Genomic DNA, 24,776 nt, shown 5'->3' on the forward strand with positions numbered 1-24,776 from the left:
CATTTATTTTTAAAAAAAAAGCACTACAAGCAAAAAATAAGCACTAAAAACAAAACAAACAAAAAAAAAACAAAAAAAAACAGGGCTTTAAAGAAAACGTAAGCACCTATAAGGGCCTTTATATTTTATTTTCAAATATAAGGACTTATAAGCACTTATAAGGACTGCTACGAACCCTGTTGATATGTTCAAGTCTTTTTATCATACTTAATACAAATAATCAAGATGTATTAAAATCCATTTAATACAGAAATCTGAAATACAATTAAAATTTAATTACTAAATTATAGGGGATATAAGTTATAGCAACAACTGTTCTTTATTTGCTATATATATACACTCAAGATCACTGAAAATAGTGCACGGAGAAGAAAAAAAGGTACAATCATGAAACTTTGTACATTAAGTACAGTGAGATCCACTATGCAAATGATTCAAGTTTGGTACCAAAGCCCATGACAAAACACCCTGCAGTGACACTGCAACCATGAAGTGGGCCCTTATAAACTGGCACATAGATGAAAATTAATACACGGGACGATTACATTCTGATTCTAGGAGGACTTATGTAAGCGAAAAATGCCAGACAGACATGCGAAAAAACATTTCTCACAGTTTGAGAGAAGCCTAATCATTGTCATGAAAACTGCAGGCTGGTTAACACATCATGTTGCTTGTCAAGTTGATAGTTTGGAGTGTGCCATCAGAAAATGTTGGGAGTAGTGGACACGAAATGGTATCCACGTGTGGAAGAATGGGTATAGAGTGACCAGAAAGATGACGAAGCAAGAGAATTGAAGGACTGTGTAAGCTCTTGTGAATCCCACGGTTACTCGTTCCATGACACAATTAGATGTAGGTGTGCCAACTGTTCCACAAACCATTTCCAGAGCCTTGCAGAAGTGAATCTGAAATCCAAGTACCCAAACAACAAAATATCGGTGACTCAATACAGTCAAAAGTCTTTAATCCGGACGTCCATAATCCGGACCTCAAAGCTACAAACTTTCTGCACATGCATAAACGTATTGCATTCGCATGCGCGTTTAATGTATAACGGACAGTATAAGCTAAGCTAAAATTATTTAATTATCTATTTCAGTTAATGTTGCAGATTGCGTTGTTCCTTAATCTTCTAATTGGATCCAGCTTATTATTTTTTTGCAGATTGTTAGAGCAATTTTATAAAAGTAAGCTTGAACTTTCGATTATGTCAAAAAAAATTCCAATTCTGGAGCTGCCACAAAGCGAAAGCATGTTTCAATGTCCATCAAACCAAAAGTGGAATTGCTGCAAAAAATGGATAAAGGCATATCCTTTGTTTCTTTAACCATTCTGAAATCTGTTTATCAATTTCACACTGCTCTGCGGCGGGGAAGGGGGGGGACGTCGCGGCTCACAATGAACTGGAAGTTAGCACTATCCTTATCTTCAGGGCAGATGTTTTTATTTTATTCCGCTTATAATTCCTTACTAAATGTAGTAGTTCATCTCAATGTACTCCACCTTTGATATGATTTAAATCAAATTCCTCGTCATTATAAATATCCCGAATACACATCAAATAGTTTTCTGGTTGTAATTTTCTAATTTCGACTATGCGCAATGTATGCTTTACGCATGCGCGCGTTGATAGAAATGTTTAATAAAATACTAAATAAATAAATATTAAGTTTTTTTTTGTAAATTTTGATACCCTTTAGATCATAATTGTTCTTCATTTCATAAATTATGCTTTCATAGTTTTAATTTTATAATTTATGCATGCCATCTTACCAGATTTAAACTGATGATCTATAATCTGGAATCGCCGAAGTCTCGACGAGTCTGGATTAAAGACTTTTGACTGTATATAGTGGTTCCAAGCCAGAGCAATGTTAAATGCTATAGATTGGCAAAATGTTCTGTTTACTGATAATCCTGGTTCATTTGGGGGACAGATGATAATTGTGCATGGGTTATGGCTCCTTGTGAATGGTACAATTCCAACCAAACTGTTGCACAACATACTGCCTGCACAGCAGGTGTAATGGTCATAGCCTATGATACCACAGTCCACCCTGACTGTGGTACATCGAATCTTAATTAGCCAGCATTATAATGATGACATTCTTTGATCCCATGTGAGACCTTTCCTAAATGAGTAAGTTCCAAGGCCAGTTCTCCAGCAAGATAATACTCATCCACATATAGTTTGAGCTGCTAAAGACTTCCTACATCATGTTCAGACTTTTCACGGCAGGCCTGCTCCCGGGAGTTGCCCTTTATAGAGTATGTGCGAGACCAGCTGAAATAGCAGATGTTGCCGTGTCACTCTGTACATGATATGGAGGTGGCTGTTCAAGATTTATGGGCCCGTCAGCCTCAGAACAACATCAGATGTCTTATCAACTCAATGCTGGACAATGTTGCAGCATGTATTGCAGTAGGAGGTGGTCCGACATGCTACTCAAGTTGCACTGTGTTTGTCTACACACTGTATTTGTTTGTCTTGATTTTGGGATCAAGTTACATCATTATGTGTGTTAAATTTCATTTCAATCTGATGCTCCCTTCACAGTGCACTATTTTGAATGTTCTTGAGGTGTATAGTCAATGGCCAAAATATTAGAGACACCTCCTCACCTTCAGCTTTGATCACAACAGAAACTCTTCTGGTTGCATACTTAAAAAGATGCTATCTTTTCTCAGCTAACATAAGAGCAGCTCTCATTTTATTGGGATTGGATAATGCATTTAAAAGCTGTGAAGTGATCTTTTCTTCATCGCATGAATGCTGAATAGGACTGAGCTGGCCATGGAAGCAACACGAACTCTAAATGTTACTGAGGTAAGCTGAATTGTTCAGAACTGCTTTTAGACACACCAAAAGATCCACCACTCTACAGGAAAATATTCCCAAGATTACAAGTCCATACCCAACCCCTCTGAAGTGTTGTCATTAGGCAAGAGCATACAGGGTGGTTAAAATTAAAGTGACCCTATTCAGACCCCAGTAAAACCCGTTCTGCATATCGGATTTTTATGAAACTTAGTATATATGTTATATTGACTACAAGGAAAAGATTTTTGCGATAAAAGAATGGTTCAAATTTTGACCACCAGATGAAAATTTAAAAAATTTCTTATACAAATTAGTCAAACCTATAAAGAAACTTGCAGTTAGAACCAGAAAGTCTTTCTGAGTGCCTTTTTCATTGTTAATCATGCCCTTAGAAAGATCAAGCTTTACTGGCAAAACTGTTTTATCAGAGCATTGCTGCATGAACTGTTGCATGAATATCGTCATTTAAAGGGATTGCAGAAAGGGCCCATGTCGAAGCATGGTTTGAAGATGATTATGAAATTTGAAGAGACTGGAGCCTTGGGTGTGATGCCAGGAAGAGATGAAACTGTTAAAGAAGTCACAACTACTGTGGTTGGGAAAGAGCCTCCAGTTCCCACTATTCTTCAGCAAGTGCTCAATCAGTGTTACGTGAGTTGGCGATTCCTTGGTTGACAGTACGAAAAATTCTGCAGTCCATTTTAAAATGGTATCCATATAAGATCCACTTGATGGAAATGCTGCAACCTCAAGACACTTAGAAAACATCAGAGAATTGCTGAATTTTGGCACTGTTTACAGCCTTTGCTTTGCGCACATGAAACATTATGTATATTAATTACATTAAAACTAATTTTTCTTTTCATGAAACATTACATATCATTAGGGTTGCTGCCATTTAGTTAGATTTGGTGCCAATGTGCATGTTTGGCACCCATTAACATAAAAGTAATGACTAATGTAAAGAGAGTTAAAATAAAAATTTTCACTTATTAACATTCACGAATTTAGTCTCTATATAAAGTTCACTTGCATTTTAACACATTATCATGATTTCATAAAGACAATTACAGAAGTTTTCTATCAATTTTATCAAATGTGTAAATTAAAACACTGTTATATATTAGACATATTAATATATTATTATCAGAAACAAAAAGTTACTCTGCATTTTGAAGAAATCACTAATAAAATTAAAGCATTTTGTGACACCACAATTATTATAATTTGGTATAATGATTATCCTTTTTTTTAAGTTCACAGAAGGAAATTGTTTGAATAATATACGAGGGTGGATCAAATATAAACGAGCCTTTTGTTTAAACAAAATTTATTTTATAGGAAACATCTACATTTCTAAAAATTATTTTTTTAAAATAATCTTCTCCTTTTATGATACATTTTTCACGATGATTTGGTAATTTTTCCATTCCGTTCTGGTAGCATGAAGTTGGACAGGTATCTAACCAGTTGCGCACACATGTTTCTACTTGATTTTTGGCCTCCAATTGCTTTCCTCCAAGTGCTTCTTTGAGGGATCCAAACATGTGAAAATCACATGGTGATAAAACTGGGCTGTAAGGTGATGGTCAAGTGTTTTTTAGTGCATTTCAACCAGTTTCTACTATGCTACACCTGCTGTGGGGAGCCTAACGTTGTCATAGAGGATCAACACCTCGCGGATTGGACAATCTCATCTTTTGCATCGATACTGAAGTCTAACTTGATCCAAGACAACACAATAGCAGATTGCATCAGTGCAAGAAATCCACCAGTAGAATCTCCCTTTAGTCTCAATAAGCCATGGCTAACACTTTCTCGCGACAATCGAGTTTCGGCTTTTACTGGTTTCCTTCTCCACTCCATCCTTGCCCGTTTTGATGGGGGAGGGGGTGTAATGATGAACCCATATCTCATTACAGGTGACAATATTCACTCTTGACCATGAAAGGGTAGCTTCCCCAAAACTGGGCAAGTAGTCTGTGGTAAATTTCGGCTGGTTTCACGTTTTAACAGACGAGGAACTTTATAATTATGCATTGCTCAACAAAGATGAGCACACTCCTCTCACTCAACGTAAGGGCTACTAACTTAAGCACTGGACAAGTCGGCTGATGTGGTTTCCCTACTCTAAGTATCCCCACCTAACAACTACAAATGCCCAATCACACACAAATACTCTTCCCTACTCTCAGCCACTAAAAGCTCCTTTATATTTGATTGGCCTACGTACATAAATATTCAACTGAAAGTTTTAAAAATATGTCTATATTAAAAAATTAACTAAACAAAACTTACCCTCAAAAGGAAGAATTCATCCCAAAAGTTCTTATTATCTAAAGATGGGTCTTTACCCTAAAAAAAAGAGAGAAACAAAAGGACGATTACTTACCATTTAATACAAAGCTGTACCATTAGTATAAATGTTTGCAGGGACAGTGTACAATAAGTGTACATATTTCTAGAATAATGCTTTGACAAGATGAATACACTGTGAAACATTCTTTTTCATCTTCCTCTTACCTTTTACAAAACTGCATTTATGTTTATTGAAAAATAAATAAATGACTTATAAATAAAAAAATTGCAATTATAAATAACTAAATATTAAAATTTAAAATAAGTATTAATTAAAGGAATCAATTATGGCCAAAAGTATTGCAAAATCAAAAATTTGTTTGTCATTCCTTTACTAGTTATTTTAAGTGGTACACCAAAAGTTACGTGACTTTTTAAGCATTCATAAAAAATTACTACTGCCATAGAAGAATGAAGTTTGGACCAAAATTTAAGTTCACAACTTTACCTTTTTTCAATTGCCCAAAAAAAAAAAGGAAAAAAAAAAAGTCAACATGTCACTGACAGGTGGCTCTACAACTTAGGAAGCACAGGAATGTGAAAGAGACTATTTTGAAAGGTGCTGTCAACCTGCAATACTTCAGTTTTTTGCAACTGGTTTATATTCAGTCTTTAATGGTGAGTTAATACGAGTTTGGCTGACAAGTACGGATATAATTATTCTGAGTGGGAAATCAGCTGTTTTAGCTTTATAACAGTTTTGCACAAGAAGCCAAGGCAAGGGCCAGAACTAGGCATATTGTCACTTGTTGCAATATCAACAGGTCTTAAACGTTGCTACTTAGTGCCTCTCTTTATTAAAAATTATATATATATTCCACCCACAAATTCCTGTTTAGTGCCTATACCTAAATTTTAAAAATTTAGTCATCTCTAAGTTTTGCTGCTTGATATCTCTCTAAATCCTAAAAATTTTGCCACCTTAAACCCTGTCATCTGGTGTGGCCATACCAGCTCTGGCTATGACCCTGGCTGAGGCCAATGACTGTCACAGTATTAAATCATCTTCTGCAACAATTTGAGGAAACAGGGAGTTTGGCAGATTAAGGTGATAGTGGCAGACTATCATTGGCTGAATACTATAAAAACCATGAGGTAATCCACATGGAAACTCCAGCAGCAAAATCGCAGAATAGCTGTAAGAACCATGAGTCCACCATTAGTCAGTGATATAGGTCTTTCAAGGTGAGTCCCAACTGTATCTCTACAAGCTGCAATTGTTGTTTCAACTGTAACCAAATGATATTCAGAGGTAGGAAAAATTCACCACATAGACATTGCAAAAAGTTGCTGATGATCCATTAATAAATTCATTTTTTTTTTCCTTTTCTTTTTTATGACCAGATAATATAGCCATTTAACCACCTCTTCACTGTGAAAATTGCCCAAGGGGCCACTAATTTTATATCAATAAGAAAGGGAAGCACTGTCCCACTTTTAATGAACACCACTCCAATGGATGAAGCCAAGGGTCTCCTACTCCTTTTTCCCTATTATCAACCTTTTGAGATGTCTTTCAGCCTAACAGTAGTTCATGTGCTCCCATGCCTTCTTTTGGAATCAAACATAGATGACAGCCAGTCTCCCATATAACTATGCAAATAAGGTGGCACAAATGGATTGTGAACAGTTAAACAAGTAAATTAGATTGAGAACAGATAAAGCATATTTTGTACTTTGTTGGTAGTGCAAAATCTAACTAGAGAGTGGCAACCCTAAAAAGACATAAGACTCCATAAAAATTGAAACTGCAATAAAAATAATGTATTATATAATTTAAATAATGTTTAATGTGCAAAACGCCAGTCTGTGCAATCCTAAATAATATTTTATTCAGTAAAAACAGATAACTGTGTATATGGAAAGTACGGTTGTTTTCCCCATGAGTACAGCAATTTGTTTTTGCTTACAAAAAACCAGAGAATTACACAAATTTGACATCATGCATAGACCTGGCATTGCACATATTAAACATTGCACAGCTATTCATGATGAATTAGACAGGCTGTCAGATGTGATGCTTTGATGTATGTTTGGTGACTGATGCTTCCTTAACAGAAAAGTACTGCATACTTTTTGTTGTACAGAAGTGTTAATACTATAATTGTCAAATATACGCAAGGCCAATCTCTTCCCAGATAAATTTATCCACAAAAGTGTCATTACACTTGCTATGAACCATGATGTGGTAATGATATATAGTCTGAAGCCACTGATTAGTTGCTTATGGCTTGTACCTAGATCCCTTGACTGCCAGAATTTGCCACAAAGTAACTTTTATGGACACAGTTATTTTTAGTGCATTGGTAGATGATGCAATCTCACAAAATGTAATTCCATAATGTGGAGCTACATTGAATATTTGGTAAAGTGAAGCATTACAGGGTGAAGGAATTGTATAATATTTAAGCAAACTGTTTTGTTTGTTCATCTGAAAATAGTATGATAGTACAACATCAGCTATGAGTAAAATTTTTAATTATTTTTTCTTGGGGGGGGGAAACAAAAATTGACTTCATAAAATGAATTTTGGTAGAAACTGCTTTTTTACTTGTTATTTAGAAATTTTTAAAAGCTTAGACTTCTGGAGCACTCAATACAAAACTTTTAAAAACTAAGCAGACTTATGACTGATAAGTTACTTTTGTGAGTAACAGCAATTTTTGTACCCGAAGTAAAGCAATGTTTTTATAGATAAGAAAATTACAGAATCAGAACAGAAAATTATAGAGGAAAGCATTATACAACATTTTCCTTCATTAACTATATTAATTCTTTCAGGTTAAAACTCAACTAATTCCATACATAAATCAGCATCTATTTCCTGCTATCATACTTTGTAATTAACATATCTTTTAATTTCATAATTTTGGAAATTCCAATTTTTTTGCCAATAAGTACTGGTGGCGATTTTCACTTTGATTTTTGAAAGGCAGAATATCTATGTCAATTCTTTTTACATACTTTTTAAATCTAACAGTTTATTCCCATGCAGGGCCAGCAGCAGTGCTGGTGGAATTGCAGCAAGCAGCAGAATTTATAGAATTTAAGGAGACACTGGATAACAGAACCTAGAAATAGGAGAGATTGCATCAGGTGATGAAAAAGCTAATTCTTTTTTAGGATATCTCTATGCCAATCAATGTTTAAGGCATCTGAATGAATTGAATTATAAACTTTCCATACCTTTATCTGACATTGCATTAAATATAAGGATACATTGCATGAAATCCTTATATAAATTGCAGCATATAAATCTTATTCAAGATAAAATAATATGACATCATGTGTTCCACTGTATACTCCTAAATTGTCAAAGAAGCATTACATGCTAGAAATTCGGGTATGTCTTTGTTATAGTGGCCTCCAACAATATTTGGCAATTTTAGATTTGCCCCAAGATCTCAGTTATAATTTTGCTAAGCCAGTGAAGCATGAATGCAAAAATAACCAACACAATATATAATAATAATACTCACATGTCATTTCCTGAGAATATTTTTAAGAATGCTTATTCTTATATCTTTATTATTATTATTTTATCGTATGTAATTGTTCCAGTCAACTGCAGCACTTTCACACATATTAAGCTGTTTGTTACACCATTTCATGTACATCAACTCTTCTGCTCAAGAATACATAATAGCAGAGACAAATGATATTCTGGAACTGCTAAACCAATTTCTGATGTGGAGGGCTTTTTCATTGTTAACATAATGTTTCATGTTGTAGCCATTTTCGCATACTCATTTATCAGGTAAACAACAACTTTCTTGAGAAAATGATATAGCATCATCATTACTTGGTAAATTAAATATTGTTAATGTGATAGTCACAAAAAATCAATGAATATATTTTTAAATAAACAATATGAATTGGAAAATCTCATCAAAAATAAATAAAAGAACACACAGTGACAGCAAAAGTACTACATGAGGCTATTAGACGATTATGGAGTGAGGTATACGAACATGGAGCTAGTGTTAATATTCAACCAAGCAGAGAAGTATAAGAACACTCAGCCAGATTTTGGTGAAATATCTTGGTTAATTGCTGATTCAATTTCGAGGCCTGCTATAATAAAGAAGTACTGAAAATTGGCTTTCAATCATCAAAACTGATCTGTCAGTCATTCAGAGCCTATGCATGACATCAGATAATGTATAACAAACATTTCTTTATTGATCATTGAGAAATGATCGTTTCACTAAGACTTCAATAAGACCCAAATTTTCCTAAACTGTGATGAGAATGAGGTGTTTTCTTGATTTTAATGCCAAAATGCACCTGGTACTTTATGCATGGATTTATGTACTTTTAATACAGTGCCTTAATTTCTTAGATGTATTTCAAGATGCATGCTTATATAGGTACTTTCATAAAGATATAATAAAAAATATTCTAGGTCCTATATTCTAAGCCTTGCCAGTCACAGCATTAATGTAGATATTTTCCTAGGTTTTAACTTGTGTAAACCAGGACTAGCAGCATTCTAAAAACAGATTTGTTGTCTTCTAATACTTACACAAAATTCTTCACATAACTATACAAAATGTGTTTTGCCCGCCTGTTCAGATTCACCATATATAAAAATTCTTCAGGTAACCAGGCTCATAACGGTCAAGCAAAGTCACCATTTTTGTATGCGTTGCTTTCATTGTGTAGCTGCAACAGCTTTCATAGACAAAACATTATATTTTTTACTTCAGTTTTCAAACATTGCTTATAAAGTTCTGATAGGAGTGGAAGAAACTGCGTTCAAATTTCTATAGAAATACAGTATTTTGCCACAAAAGGGAACAATGATGAGATGTGTTTGGTAGGTAACTGATGTGCAATGCTCTTATGTTTTTTAAATGCAGAAATAGATTGCTGGGCGCACAAGAAGAAGAACAGCACTAAACAGATACAGAAATATTTCACACACATGGAAAAAAAAAAAAAAAATTTTTAATGTATCACATAACCATAACTTAAAAATTTTAATTTGTATTTAAAATCTTTGAACTTTTTTTTTTTTTTTTGATACGCTGATAATGCTTGCAATAAATTGCAATAAATATCGATAGTTTGACAAAGACTAAAAAAAGTTGAGAAAACCACTAACTTGCACCTGATAAGTAATTTTACATCTAAATCTTTCTTAACTTGGTCAGTTCATGCAAGAGTGGTTGCATTAATACATAAGTACCAAAAAAAACATATCAGGTACGTGCAGCATTGTAAAGTGCAGATGGAAAATAAGAATAAATGTAGGAAATTAATTTGAAGGAAGTTGAATTTTATTTAAAACAACTCCATGAGTAGCCGAGAGGTTCAAACTGTTAAATACTGATAGTTAAACTTCAGGCAAACAGGCTGGTTGTATGGCTGTTTTTGTGTTCGCCGCCCTTGAATAATGTGGATTGAAGCCAGTTTGGCTCGGAAAATCCCCCATTTATGTGCTTTATCATACCCAAATAACTTAATCATTTACATGTGTACTGTGGTGGATTGGCCAAAGAAATCGGCCCTGGCAGGAAAAATATGCCAGCCCTAAGGCCCTACATGAAGTGTCATTATACATATAAGTTATCATTACAATCATCACTATAAAAAATAATTTTATAAAATAAAGATATACCTTTGCAGAAAAGTAATACTTTATTCATATATATATGTAAACAAATTATAAACAATAACAGTGACTAAATAATTATATAAACAACACAGCGGTTGATTTATAATTAGCCATTTAAATACTTTTTAAATTCAGGTGCCTCGGCAAATATTTTCACCGCTATATCTTCAATTTGTGCTTTAGCCAAAATATCCTTCTCTATGTTTATCAATAGCAATGACTCCAAATTAGCTTGCTTCATAGTACTCTTTAATCTACTTTTTACAATTCTTAATTTTGGAAAAGCTCTTTTGCATTCAATTTGCATTATAGATAGGGCGAGTACAAATTTATACAGAAAAAAGACACTCGCATACCCATTGCAATGTAAATTATATTTCAAGAGTCAAAAATTGCATTTAGCTTTGGATGATTGCTCCTTATTAGATAGAGCACTCTCTCCTTCTGACTCGGTATCAGATTCAAAATAATGATTTCAATTGAACTTTTTAGTATTTGTCTTTTACTTACGAGATCCTGATACTCATCCTTAAGATTATCTACTGTTACACCTACGTAGTGCCCTAATAATATAGATAAATAGTCAAAAGAGTTTGGCGACAATGACTTCGAAAAGCTTTTGGGATCGAGAGGAGATATGTCTTCATGTTATGCTACTCCATCTATCTTGATGATCAGCATGTTTCTTTATAATATTAATATGCTTCTGAAGAACAGGTTCGTATTTTGAAAGTAGTACTATCATTTCCAGGAAATTTCCATGATCAACATTAACATGTGTTAAGCTTCAAGCATTTTCATTCCTATGACTTTGGAAAGCAATTCCTCTTTTTCTGATGAATTGAACAACATCAATAATTACTTCCAACACTCGCTTTCATTCTATTGCATTTCTTTTTTCAGGAATCATCGACATTTCTGAGAAAAGTACTATGCATGTCTTTTCCTTTTACATTCATATGTGCTTCTGTAAATTTTTTACTCGCTTCATGTTCATTCATGCATCGTATTACCTGGGGCTAATCTCTCATTCCACTATCAACAAAAGTACTTTCACAACAGCAGTCGGAATAAACTGAACAAATAAAGCATAATAATCCATTTGTCTCTTTGCAGAAACTCAACTATTTTCTATTACCATAATTTTGGGTAGATAAGCTGCGGATTATACATGTTTAAAAGTTAAAAATTTAGGTCTGCAGTGTATCTGGGAGAATTTTATTTTTCCTCTGTCCTTAAAACTTCGCTAGTTCAGATCTTAAGTAATGCAGAAGCGAAACAGTAAGAATTCGCTGCAATATTTCACGGCTGTGGAATCGGTAGGTAAAATGACCGACTCCGACTCCTGAAATTTTAATGACTCCGACTCCCTCATACATATATATATATATGTAAAAATATACAAATGGGTTACAGCTTATTTTTTTAATATAAAAGAAGTAATAGATGCTACAGAAAAAAAAATTGATGGCATAGCAAATTATTTATATTAATTAGATTTATTATGAAATGGAAAAACTGGCATTAGTTATTTCTAAGAAACAGTATAGCTTTGGCAAGATTTTCTTTGTTGGAGGGCCATATATCTGATTTGATAGACTTCAGAGCTGAGAAGAGCCTTTCCACACTAACTTGAGTAGGAGGAAGAGCTTTTACTGTTAGGGATACTTCTTTTAACTTTTCAGGATAGATTTTTATAAGTTCTAAAAGAGGTGTCTTGCAAGCGCAATAATATTTCTCTATTTCTTCATAGGCCGTGTAGAAACCTTGTTTGTATTTTTTCATTTTTATATCTAAAGGCTCTTGTTTTTTATTTTCATTCGCTTTGTCTTAGCCTTTTCAATATTAACCAAAAATATTTCTCAAAATCTAATTCATCAATGGAAAAGAATGATAGAGACTCAATTGCAATGTCTGCAGTTTGACTGTCCTGATTCGAATTCTCCAATTGTTTTCAGAATAATTTCATTCTTAATGAAAATTCATAGATGACTTTTTTTTCCTTTTTAATTTATTCGTCATCCAAGAAAATTCGGTGTTTCAGATCTCCATATGTTGAACCCAGCAAGATCGCATTGTCTAGCAAACTAGTTTCTCTTTTCGTCATTGAAGAAATTATTCCTTCTGCAATAAACCCTTCATTTCAGAAAGAACAAACATTCTCGCCTCCTGTCAATTATTCAGATTGCAGCTTTTTTGTGGCTATATACAGTATAGAAAGAAGAGTTTCCAATTCTGAAAGATCATTCCACAGTCTTTCTGTTAGTGAACATTAGGGTTATCTACATCTTCTAAAAAAGTTCTTAATTCTAAAAAAAAACTCTTTATCAGCAAATATTAACTTTCTTATTGTATTGCTTTATCAATAATTGTTCTTTTTCCTGCTCGCTTCCTAAGAACGACATCAATTTTAGGAGTTCTTGCTGCTATTGCTGCTTACCTAAATTTACCAGTGAGATTTGTAACTACATGAATCAGTTTAATCACTAATAGCAAATATCACATCCATCCTCCTCCCTCATATTACTTATTAATAGGTCAATAAATAATAGGAAAATAACTATTTATACAGTTCATAAATAAAAATAATAACTCAGCTCGTCATTAATTTTTTTTTCAATTCATTTTAATTTCATTTCAAATTCAAACTGTCCATGGAGTCGAAGTCAGAGTTGACCTGTTTTTAGCGACTCCAGCTCCGACTCCTTTTACCCCAAAATCTGTCCGACTCCGTCTCCACAGCCCTGCAATATTCTAACCTCAGATTGCGCTAAGGCAGTGCAATAAGTCCAAACTTTCCTAACTAAGGTAGGTGGTTCTCTCTGTAAAAGACATACTTTCTCCTAAACTCCTGGTATTTTTCCGCATTTTTCTATAACTTTTCATTTTAATGGAAACAGTTATGTTTTCTTGCCAAGTGCTGTGTTCATTCTTTTACATTTTTACTGCTTTGTAGCTTGCTTTTTGTTTGCCTTAGCATTCACACTTTAAAAATATTATTATTATTATGGCTCCTACTCAAACAAAAAGTTATACAGCTGCTTTTAAGCTTTCGACAGTGAAGAAAGCGACCAAAATTGGAAATTGCACTGCGGCTGAAGAATTTCAAGTTGACGAGCGATGCCTTCGGTGGTAAAAGTCCGAGCAAGAAGAATTAGAGGAAATGCCTAAGAATAAAAGATCTCGTCAAACTGGTTTCATAGCCTGGCCTGTTTTGGAAGACTATTAAGAGTTGTTATTTATCAATATCAACAGTTCCAACTGTTGATATTTATCAATATCAACAGTTGGAATTCACCTTCAAGCAAAGGTAACTGATCGACAAATGGACATTAAAAATTTTGTTGGAGGACCCAATGGGTGTTCACTTCCAAGTTCGTGAAGCGAAAGAAATTATCTGTCAGGACCAAAACAACAGTTGGACAAAAGCTTCCTGTGGACTGGCTTGGAAAAAATACAGCTTTTTGGGAGTACACATCTAAGAAAATTAAAGAACAAAATTTGAAAAATAGGGCAAATAATTAATATGGATGAAGTGCCTGTTACTTTTGACTATCCTCCAAGCAGAATTGTTCAAAAGGTGAAAAAACTATTTCAGTGATAACAGCCTTGAATTAAAATACTTCTTTTACCTGTGTTTTTGGGTTGTGCTGCCAGAGGAGAGAAGTTAACCCCTTTGATAATTTTCAAAAGAAAAACAATTCTGAAAGAAAACTTCCCTAAAGGAGTTATTATTTGTGCCAATGAAAAAAGGATGGATGTGCAAAGAAGTGATGTTGTTTTGGCTGAGAGAAATTTATCAAAAAAGGAAAGGGGCTTTTTTCCAACCCTGAGGACTCATTGTTCTTGATTCAATGCGATCCCATTTATCGGATACGGTTAGATCTGAAGCAAAAAGCCTTAGCACCAATGTCCCAGTTATACCAGGTGTTCTTACAAAACTTTTACAGCCCCTGGATCTCACTATCAATAGAATTTTCAAGCATGAACTATGAAAGCAGCAGGAGGAATGGATGCAACGCGGACAACATTACTTCACAAAATTCCAGACGAATGAAAAGTTTTATATGATAATGCTGTCTTATAGGTCGATAAAGCATGGCAATCAATCCAAGCTGATGCAATCATATCAGCTTTCATTAAACTGGAAATCATTGAAAAAGAAAATGAAAGTGAAGATAGTGACGTTGAAAGAAGTGATTTAGAACAGAATGATGAAGTTGATCTTGATGGTCATTTGTTAAATTTTTTTAAATCTGACATTAGTGAGACAGATTTTGAAAGTTTTGTATAAATAAATGTAGTTTAATTTAATTAGAAAATTCTGTTTGTTTATCTAATTTATGTATTCTTTTTCATAATATGGTAATTTATGGTGATAACCGAAGTTTGCCGAACGTGTAAAAATAATATCTATTAGAAATCATTAGAGTTCATTTTTGGCAAGTTCAAGGTAAGATATTTCTTCCTCATTTATTTATATATTACTGAGTATATTTATGTTGAAAATGTTATAAAATATCTGAAATTGCAGTACTTCCATTAGGATGACAGAACACTAGATGAGGAAGAAAATGCAAATGTTTTGAAGTTGAAAGCTAGCTGGATGTTTGCTAATATAATCCTGTCAATCTTTAGCTGCTGTCAGTCATTCAAAATAGAAAGTCGACAAATATGAAATGGACGATGATGATGCGCTTGCTGTTGCTATGGTAATATTTTCTATACTGGTTGTGTCTGTTATTTAGAAGCACTGAATTGTCTTCACATGTGTTTGATATTTCAGCTTCAAATGTTTTTTAAGTTGTGGCCTTCTCTTCTTTTGTTTGCATGGTTATTGCCGTAGGAAAAGGTGCTGGTTTTGAAAATCCAGGATACAAATATTTGATTTTTGAGCAATGTTTTGCTTAATCCTTCATTAGTCTTTGTCTCTTTTCTCGAAGTTTCTGTGTACCCTTTTTTTTTTTTTTTTTTTATTTTTCGTTTAACTATTCCATGTACCTAAAAAGTGATGTAAAAAATTTAACTGCAATATTTTTTGTCATCAACTTACATTATTCAATGACACAGTAAAATTCGCTAGCGTGTTTTTTAATTACAGTAATAACGCAATACTTTAAATTTCACAATTAACTTCAAATGTGACTGCACTGTATTTCTATAAATCTACTTTACGTCTGTCAACTATTAGGCTTTACTCTACCCCATCCTACAGCTACTGTATCTCATGCAAGTTTGAGTGCAACAAGCAGTCTCGCCAAGTCATCTATGTCGATTTGATCATTTGAGTTCCTTGATTGGCCTGAAACCACTTTGGCCCACCAAGCATCTGCCCGGTCGTCCACTGGCCCTATCCACCACTGGATGTGTATGATTTATTAACCAATGGTGAAAGATATTAGTTTGGGAGTGTAGTGCAGATCAACAACTTCTCTGTTAGTACACAATCAATATGTCGGGTATAAAATAGGTTTTAATCCTATGCAGGAACCTTAAAAAAATTATAATTTAATCAGATTCTTACCCTTTTGATTATTAGCCCAGTCCTTCTGCCTGGCATGAAGTCGAACTATGTAGTACTGTCATGTAAGACTTGTGGAATATGATGGTATCAGTCCTATAGAATATTAATCTAATGCTGGTGTTGGGGCTGTGCTGATTATATATATGTTGATTCTACAGCACATTGACGTAATTGCTTGTATCATTTCTGTCCAGTGCTGGTTCTGTGCTCATATTGATGCCATACTGTATTTAAGGCATACTGTGATTGATCCTACACATTGTCTATTGTATACTTACGGCAATTACTATGTGCAAGTGACAAATGTGCACTAATCTTTTTACTCATTATCACATCATTCTCAAAATTTCATTTTTATCAAGACTATTCAGTGCAAGTAACAAAAAAATAGCAGTCCTTAATACTTTCTGATTATCCACACCCCCACAAAAATGTAGCCAAATCACTGGCGACTTGGGAAAGCATTTGTGAACTAGATGGTGACTTTGGTGAAAAACGTTTTTTTGACTTTCTTTAAGTCGATTTCAACAATGTATCCAGTGCTATCTATCTTGTTTACATTCTTTTTTTATTCCCATGCAATATATACGCACTTCTCAGTTTTTTCATTGCATTGTTGTTCTTTCCAAGTTCACCGTCCCCCGGGGAATGCGATTAATACAGTAGATTATACTTTCTATGAGCTTTGGAAACATTGTCTCTTGAACATTAAGCCAGTTTGATACATCAACTTGAGAAGGTGTGGGGGGGAATTCAGTACGGAAGGAGTAATTATCAACTTGTGATCCTGTATGCTTCCTGTGCAGAATTACACCTTGTTGTGGTCTGCGGGCTACATAGAAAGAAGATCTAATGTAATTCCACAAGCCCAGTAGCAAGTCCGGTGAGAACCCCAGGGTACCGGATTTGTGAAAAGCAGTTACCACATAAGTTGGGCACCTAATGGTTCATGCAGTAGTCCCTTAGGATTAGGTTTTTGTTACACAATCAATGTACGCAGTACAGGCACAATGTACAATGGCTGCTAAAAGATCCTCAGCATCTAACAGACCCTTGAGTCCTGATGACGAAAGGCTACTGGAGAAGACAAAAGATTGATCCATGGAATTCAAACAGACCTGTAGGTCCTGATAATGAAAGGTTATCAGAGAAGACTCCACAAACAGATAGGGCACATAAACAGCTAGGTTCACATTTGGTCTCCATGCTTTCAGCAGTTGATCCTACAGATCCATCTACAATGCAAGAGGCACATAATTGCTTAATAAACTTATAAGGGCTTTTGGCCAAAGAGGCTATTGCCAAAAAGTTAGCTCATAAGATTAGAGAAGAGTTTTTAGGATTATTGAACTCAGTCACCAAACAAAATCGCCCAACTAGAAGGTCAGATAGAACAAACCCATAATTCAGAGGATTATGTTCAGGGACTTCTTTCAGTCAAAGATGTATGCAGGGGATACAAGATTCAGATTGTCAAATGGGAGAAGGTCAACATCCAGACAACCAGTATCTAAAAAATGCAACAAAGGACAGATGCACATACTCTTAGTGTACCCGAAGCAGGATATTGAGTGCACCTCAGATGAATTTAAGACTAAGTTAGTCCAACTTATTTAAACGTCTAAACTTAAGATCGATGTTAAAAACATAAAGAAAATCAGCAAAGGAAGAGTACTCATAGAAGTTACAAAAAAAGATGAACTTCCAATCCTTGATGAGGCTATCAAAGAGAATAGAAAAACTCAAGATCTTATGGAGACAAAGTTACCCAAAAAGAGGAACTCCAAAGTGATAATATATAATGTTACCAAAGACGTACAGAGAGAGAATTTGGTTAAGCTAATCAGAAAACAAATGAAGGCTACAAAACTCGGATTTGGAAGTTCTCTTCCCAATTAACGCTCGATATTAAAAATACTGGGTCCTCTCTGTCAACCAGCTACCTTAAACTACACAGTAGCAAAAAGTTAAACATCCAATGGTCGCATTACAATGTCAAGGAATTCCTGAAAATATCCCACTGCATGAAGTGCCTGGGGTTCAACCACAGCACCAAGAATTGCACCGCCAAAAAGAATCTGTGCAGAATGTGGAGAAGATAACCACGAAATAAAAGATTACGAGTCCTCCGAAAAGAAATATATCAACTGCCTAGCTGCGAATAGTAAATTGAATACGGGGCATAACCCCCATCATTATTCTAGAAGCAATAGATGGCCATGCTACATTAGAGAACCTAACCAATCAATTAGCAGAACAAACTATGAACTGCGAAATCTTACAAATCAGCGTTCAGCACTCCAGGAGTGCAACAGAGAATCTTAAGTTTACTTTATCACAGAATAATCTATTAAAGATAGCATGTGTGCAGGAGCCATACGTCGTCAAGGGCAAAATGTATGGTCTTCACATCAATTACAGAAAAGTTTTATTACGAGAAAAATGCCAAGGCGGCAGTCTTAATTACTGCCAACAAACTTCCAGTTTGTCAGGTTCATAGCGTAGCAATTAGAATCGAAACAGAAACTTTGTTCTTGATAATATCAGCTTACTGTCCTCCCTTGCAAGAAATGGAAGACATCCTCATGACACTTCAGAAGATCACAAGGGAAATTGACATCTCAACGATAATGTGTGGCGACCTGAACGCAATACACCCAAACTGGAGCCCCACTCCAGCTGATCCCAGAGGCTACAAGGTCTGCAAATTCCTCACAGCTACCAGTTTTTCAGTCATAAACGACAATAAAACAACTCCTACCTTCGCAGGTGCCCAAGGCAATATGCGGGTTGATGTCACCCTGTTTAAGCAAAAAGACGAAGGTCTCAAAATCTCACAATGGAGAATACCAGACTCAAGCGATCATAACAGTATTTAATTCTAAATTAACACTGGCATCACTGTCAATAAGGCTAATCCAAGAATTTATATAGACAGGACCGATTGGTTGGACTTCAAAAAGATCTCTTGTGGGTACAGACCAGATACGATTAAGACCATAGAAGATATAGATAGGCATATCGAGCAAGCAACTTCTTTCTTACAAGAGACCTATGAAGATACACGACACCAAAAGAACTCTAATAGAAATTGCACGAGACACACCCCATGGTGGATGTCAGAGATCAGTCATGCCTGAAAATTGGTTAAAACCCTAAAGAAAAGATCCCAGAAGACCTCAGGAGATGTAAGAACATATTATACACATAAATACTAATTCCAAGCCACCAAGTATAAAAGGCTTATTTACAAAGCTAAAAGAAAATTTTGGGAAGAATACTGGGTGCAGATTACCACCAACTCTCCCTTCGGTACCTATTTTGACATTGTAAAAATTAACAATATGGGTCTGCTTCAACTAAGCGTGATCCAAAAAGATGACCCTTCCAGCACTGTCACAATAGAGGATGCTATAAAAGAGATTATCCACCATCACTTTGCACAGGACAATCCCTAGGAAGACGATGTACACACTCAACTTCACACAGATGTTGAGTTCCCGCCCAATACTCTGGAACGATCCTCCTTTCATTATGATGGAAATTAAGAACACAATAGCCGCAGTTAAGAGAAGGAAAGCTCCCGGTCTAGATAACCTCATGATAGGAGCAGTCGTGGAGCTCCACCTAGCGAATGAGTCCCAATTCCAGGATCTGCTAAACAGAGGTTACTTTCCTGACATGTGGAAAAATGTCAGGCTGATGCTTTTTTCAAAAGACAGCAAGGATAAGACTTATTTGACTGCTCTCTGCCTGCGGCAAGATCTTAGACAAGCTAATCACTCAAAAGATCACCTTTCATCTGGAGCATAACAACTTATTATGCGCAAATCAGTATGGCTTCCGAAAAGGAAAAAGCACAATTGATGCAGTAGATAACCTCCAAAGAAACATCATCCAACATAAACAGGCGCATCTTCATACATGCACCAACCATCTCTGGATGTAGCCTCAGCATTTAAGCAACTTTGGTGACCAGGCTTGATGACGAGGCTCAAAGAGCTCCAGTGTCCCAGAAATCTCTTTAAGATAATAGATTGTTACTTGACAGACAGAAAAGTTACATATAAAAGAGATGGAGTTATTACAGAAGCTATCAAAAAGGAGTGCCCGAAGGCTCTAACATCAGGCCTGTGCTTTAGAATATTATAGCATACACGGCACTACAAATAGACTTTGAAGGCATAGTATGCCGATGGTTTTATTCTCATCATAGAAGAAAGGAATCGTACAATTATGGAAAGACATGCCGCCAAAGCCCTAGACAAGATCACTAAGTAGAGCGAACGCTTCAAACTCAAGTTTAGCATTGCTAAAACACAAATGATTCTTTTTCCTAAAGGGTCCAAAATCAAATCCAACTCTCCATGTATAAAATGGAACAACATTCCTCTTAGACAACAGGGCCATCAAGACAACAGAGCCAAATATTAAAACTACAAAGCCAGGCACTATTCAAAGACTTCAATTAAATGTAACGCATGGTTTACATGACAGTTTTTTAAGTATAAGCCTTATAACGGAAAACCTTTCATGAGTTCTTTTTAACATCGCCTCAGTGAATTTTGCAGTTTGTCCATTTCAGAAGCCACTCCCATAGTTGCGATAACAATGTGCACTTTGGAAATTCGCCTCTGGAAAAACATTGATAGGAGATTTTATGAAGAAAATTTATTGTCCTCTATAACGGAACAAAAATTCACTCTGCGCAGCGTTTAGAAAATTATAATCGTAATCTTTATTTTAAAAAAAAATTTTAAATGTATAAATTATGCAATCATCTCAGCTCACGACAAGACAAAGAAAGAAGATTTTTGTGACCAAATCTGAAATCAACAATTTTCCTGTAAACGAAATAAGTTTGTGAAATCTCTTAAATGATCATTCATCATATTACAGATTTAAAGTGTATATAAAGTGGGAGATTTATCTACTTGATAGGGGCAGAAGGAATGAAGAATACAATCTGATGTAATATAAGATTTTTATGTCTATAAATTTTTATTGTTTGATTATTAGAATTTCTACATATAATAAAAGAAAGAGTCTGTCTGTGTGTGTGTGTGTGCCTTTCGTTCGTGCTGTGCGTAAGCTAATAGACCCATGGCTACGAAATTTGGTACATAGGTGCATCTAGACAAGAGCCAGTGCACCTCGAAGCGATTTTTTCGACATTCGAATTAGAATTTTTTTATTTTATGTTTTGTGACGAAATCGCGTCATTCTGAGACATAATGGGCTATAGAAAAGCAAGATTTTACACTACACACTCCATTTTCACATCATCATGAAACATAGGCACCTAGCTATTTTACGAACTTAAAATAAATTTCATGTTTCAATAAATCGATTAAATACGAATTTATTTAACAAAGGGAGCATAACCACATCTACAAAGACATAATAAAGACGTCTTTGCAACGGTTGCAAAACGGTGGATGTTCACGGACATCTGGGTGTCTTAAAGAAGACATATTGCAAAGTTTTTACGACATCCACAACGAGTTTGCAACATCGTTACGATGTTGCTGTGCAACTTGGGCATGTAATAAGATATTAGAAAAATACAAGGAATACATTAATAATAATGCACATTCTGTATTATGTTGTCTTTTGTACAGTACGCAGAAAAGATTAATGATTTTAAAGTGCATGAAATGTACGATCGAAAAAATAGTGTTGCTGTGCAACTTGGATATGTAATAACATATTAGAAAAATACAAGGAATATATTAAAATTAATAATAATGCACATTCTGTATTATGTTGTCTTTTGTACAGTACGCAGAAAAGATTAATGATTTTAAAGTGCATGAAATGTACAATCGAATAAATAGTGTTGCTGTGCAACTTGGGTATGTAATAACATATTAGAAAAATACAAGGAATACATTAAAATTAATAATAATGCTCATTCTATATTATGTTGTCTTTTGTACAGTATGCAGAAAAGGTTAATAATTTTAAAGTATATGAAATGTATGATCGAAAAAAATAGTGTTAAGGAAACATTTACATTATTATGAAATATTTTAATCTATAATCATGTGATATTTAATAGTGTAATATTAAAAAAACACTAAATATTTTTTATTGATTGCAAATTGCAGTTTTATTACGTTTCGTTTAATATCTATTCTTCCAAACACTGTGTAATTTGCATTTTTTTTTTAATATTGCCGTTATGTATGTTTATTAGATTATCTCAATAAATGAATGTTGGAAATTAGGTTTTATTTTTTATTAAATTTAACTATATTCTATTTTCTTCTCTTACTTTTTGTGCTTGTGATAACAAAGAAATTCATAATAAATAGAAAAAAAAAAGTTTCATCGTGTGCTATTTAACGAAGATCTTAATTAGGTTACTATCGTATACTATATTATTTAAATTATTTCTATACAGTAACAAAAGGGAAAGTTATGGACTATATAAAGTACATGAAATAATCATTGTAATCTACCACTATTCTAAAATGTAGAAACTAAAAATAAGTATATACATTAATATATGATCGAAAGAAATAGTGTTAAAAACATCAGCGTTATTAGTAAATACTGCAATTTATAATTATTGCACTTTTAATTGCTTACTATTTAAAAAGCACGAATAATTTTTTATTAATTGGAAATTTTAGTTCTGTTACCTTCCTTCTGCTTATTTATATTTTCAAACACTGCTAGTTCATGTTTTTCTTAAATAGTGCTGTCATGTATGTAGTTTGTTAGGTTATTATTTCATTTTAGATATGAATATGGGAAGTTTTTTTTTTTTTTTTTTTAGATTTAGATCTATTTTTGTATGAAATACCTTTGATCACATTTCTTAACTACTTTATACAGTACTTTGTTTGAATATCTTGGAAATATAGAAGTTAATGGTTATTTTTTTTTTTACTATAAAATGCGAATAAATCTATACTTGAGTTCAGGTAAAATACTGATTATGCTACCTTAAGAACCGCTTCCTAATTTATCATGATGGGGGCAATTTTCAATGTCTCTGAGATTTAACAGAAATAAATGCGATAATGCTGTTATAATCAGAAATGCTCCTTTTTTTACCCACATATATGTCTTTACTTTTATTTATGTCTGATTGAGTTTTATTTACTTAAAACCTACTATTAATGTTATATATTTATAATAATCACTTTCATAATTATTCTCACTTACATACTAAAGGATTAAGGGGGAAAAATGATGAAATCTTAAATAATCTTGACTTGGAATTTTAAGTTATTTAAAAAATATAGTGAAAATAATTAAAGCTATTATTAATTATGCATATTTATTCTAAAGACAAAAAATTGTATTATCTTCTGGTTTTCAGGAAATGATAAAATATTTAAACTTAAGAAAAATACAAAGAATACAAAATTTTAAAAAAGAAGAAAAATACATTAAGCTTATTTTTCTGCATAATCAATATGTAACACAACGACATAATAACGACGTTTTCACAATTGTTGCAAAAAGGTCAAATTCTGTGAACATTTAGGCGTCATTAAGACGTTGTGATATGATGCTTTCACAACTAATATATAACCTAATAAAGACGCAATAACGACGTCTGTGCGACAAAAACCTCATCTGCAAGGACGTAAAAGACGTTTTTAGCAATGGTTGCAAAACAGTGGAGTTCCGCAGATATTTGGACGTCTTAAAGACGACATATTGCAATAATGAGATCCGCGACGAGGTTGCATCATCACTACGACGTTGCCGTGCTACTTGGGGACTTTTTAGTCTCACACCACATCGATATTGCCAAGCTCACCGAAACGTATGCTACGCCGAACACGAGTTTAAAAATACCAAATTTTAGGAGTTACAGATGCGACTGGTTAAGTCATAGGGGTGAGAGACTATTTATGTTATGAACACCCTCCAGTCTTGTTTCATTAATGACTAACGAAGCAACGGGCAAGAGCTCGTCACTGTTTCTCTTCTCTTACCATATTATGAAGTTTTTTATTTCACTTCATTCTACAATCCTCGGCACCCGTTAGAGGATAACATATTGCAATATTTTTGCAATGAGATCCGCGACGAGGTTGCATCATCGCTATGACGTTGCCGTGCTACTTGGGATATTCAAAATTTTATGTTTTTTTGAGTAATTTTATTTTGTAATTTCCTTACAATTTTAAACTGAGAACATCTTGAGTAGGGAAAAAAAGCTTTAATTTATCAAAGTAATTTTTAACACACTAAAAATAAAATTCATATAGTACATACTACTGTGGATAAACTTAGCCATATATACCATATATAGATTAACATAAAAATAAACACAAATATTTATAAAATTTTTTGTTGAATCTTCATATAAAGTTCTATAAATGTTTATAGTAGATTAAGATAATTCAGATCAGATAAAATTTTAATAAGAAAAATTATGCTGAAGTTCACTAGGGGTGGGGGAACTTAAACCATGCAAATTTTAA

General features: G+C 34.0%; 1 protein-coding gene across 3 annotated transcripts in view; it reads right to left on the reverse strand.

Annotated features, from left to right (window-relative positions):
• The window catches only part of LOC118190041 (armadillo-like helical domain-containing protein 3), a 168,445-nt gene that overhangs the window by 137,793 nt on the left and 5,876 nt on the right, over positions 1 to 24,776 (reverse strand). For all 3 annotated transcript variants that reach the window (XR_004758349.2, XM_035360729.2, XM_035360730.2), the window contains exon 3: positions 5,123 to 5,179. Coding sequence is in view for 2 of the 3 variants with exons in the window: in XM_035360729.2 (XP_035216620.1) it covers positions 5,123 to 5,179 (57 nt within the window). In the remaining variant the exon portion in view is untranslated. The remainder of the gene's footprint in view (positions 1 to 5,122; positions 5,180 to 24,776) is intronic.

This window comes from Stegodyphus dumicola, chromosome X2 (genome assembly GCF_044657685.1).
Source record: "Stegodyphus dumicola isolate Sdum_Otavi_A_Nest chromosome X2, ASM4465768v1".
Taxonomy (NCBI): domain Eukaryota; kingdom Metazoa; phylum Arthropoda; class Arachnida; order Araneae; family Eresidae; genus Stegodyphus; species Stegodyphus dumicola.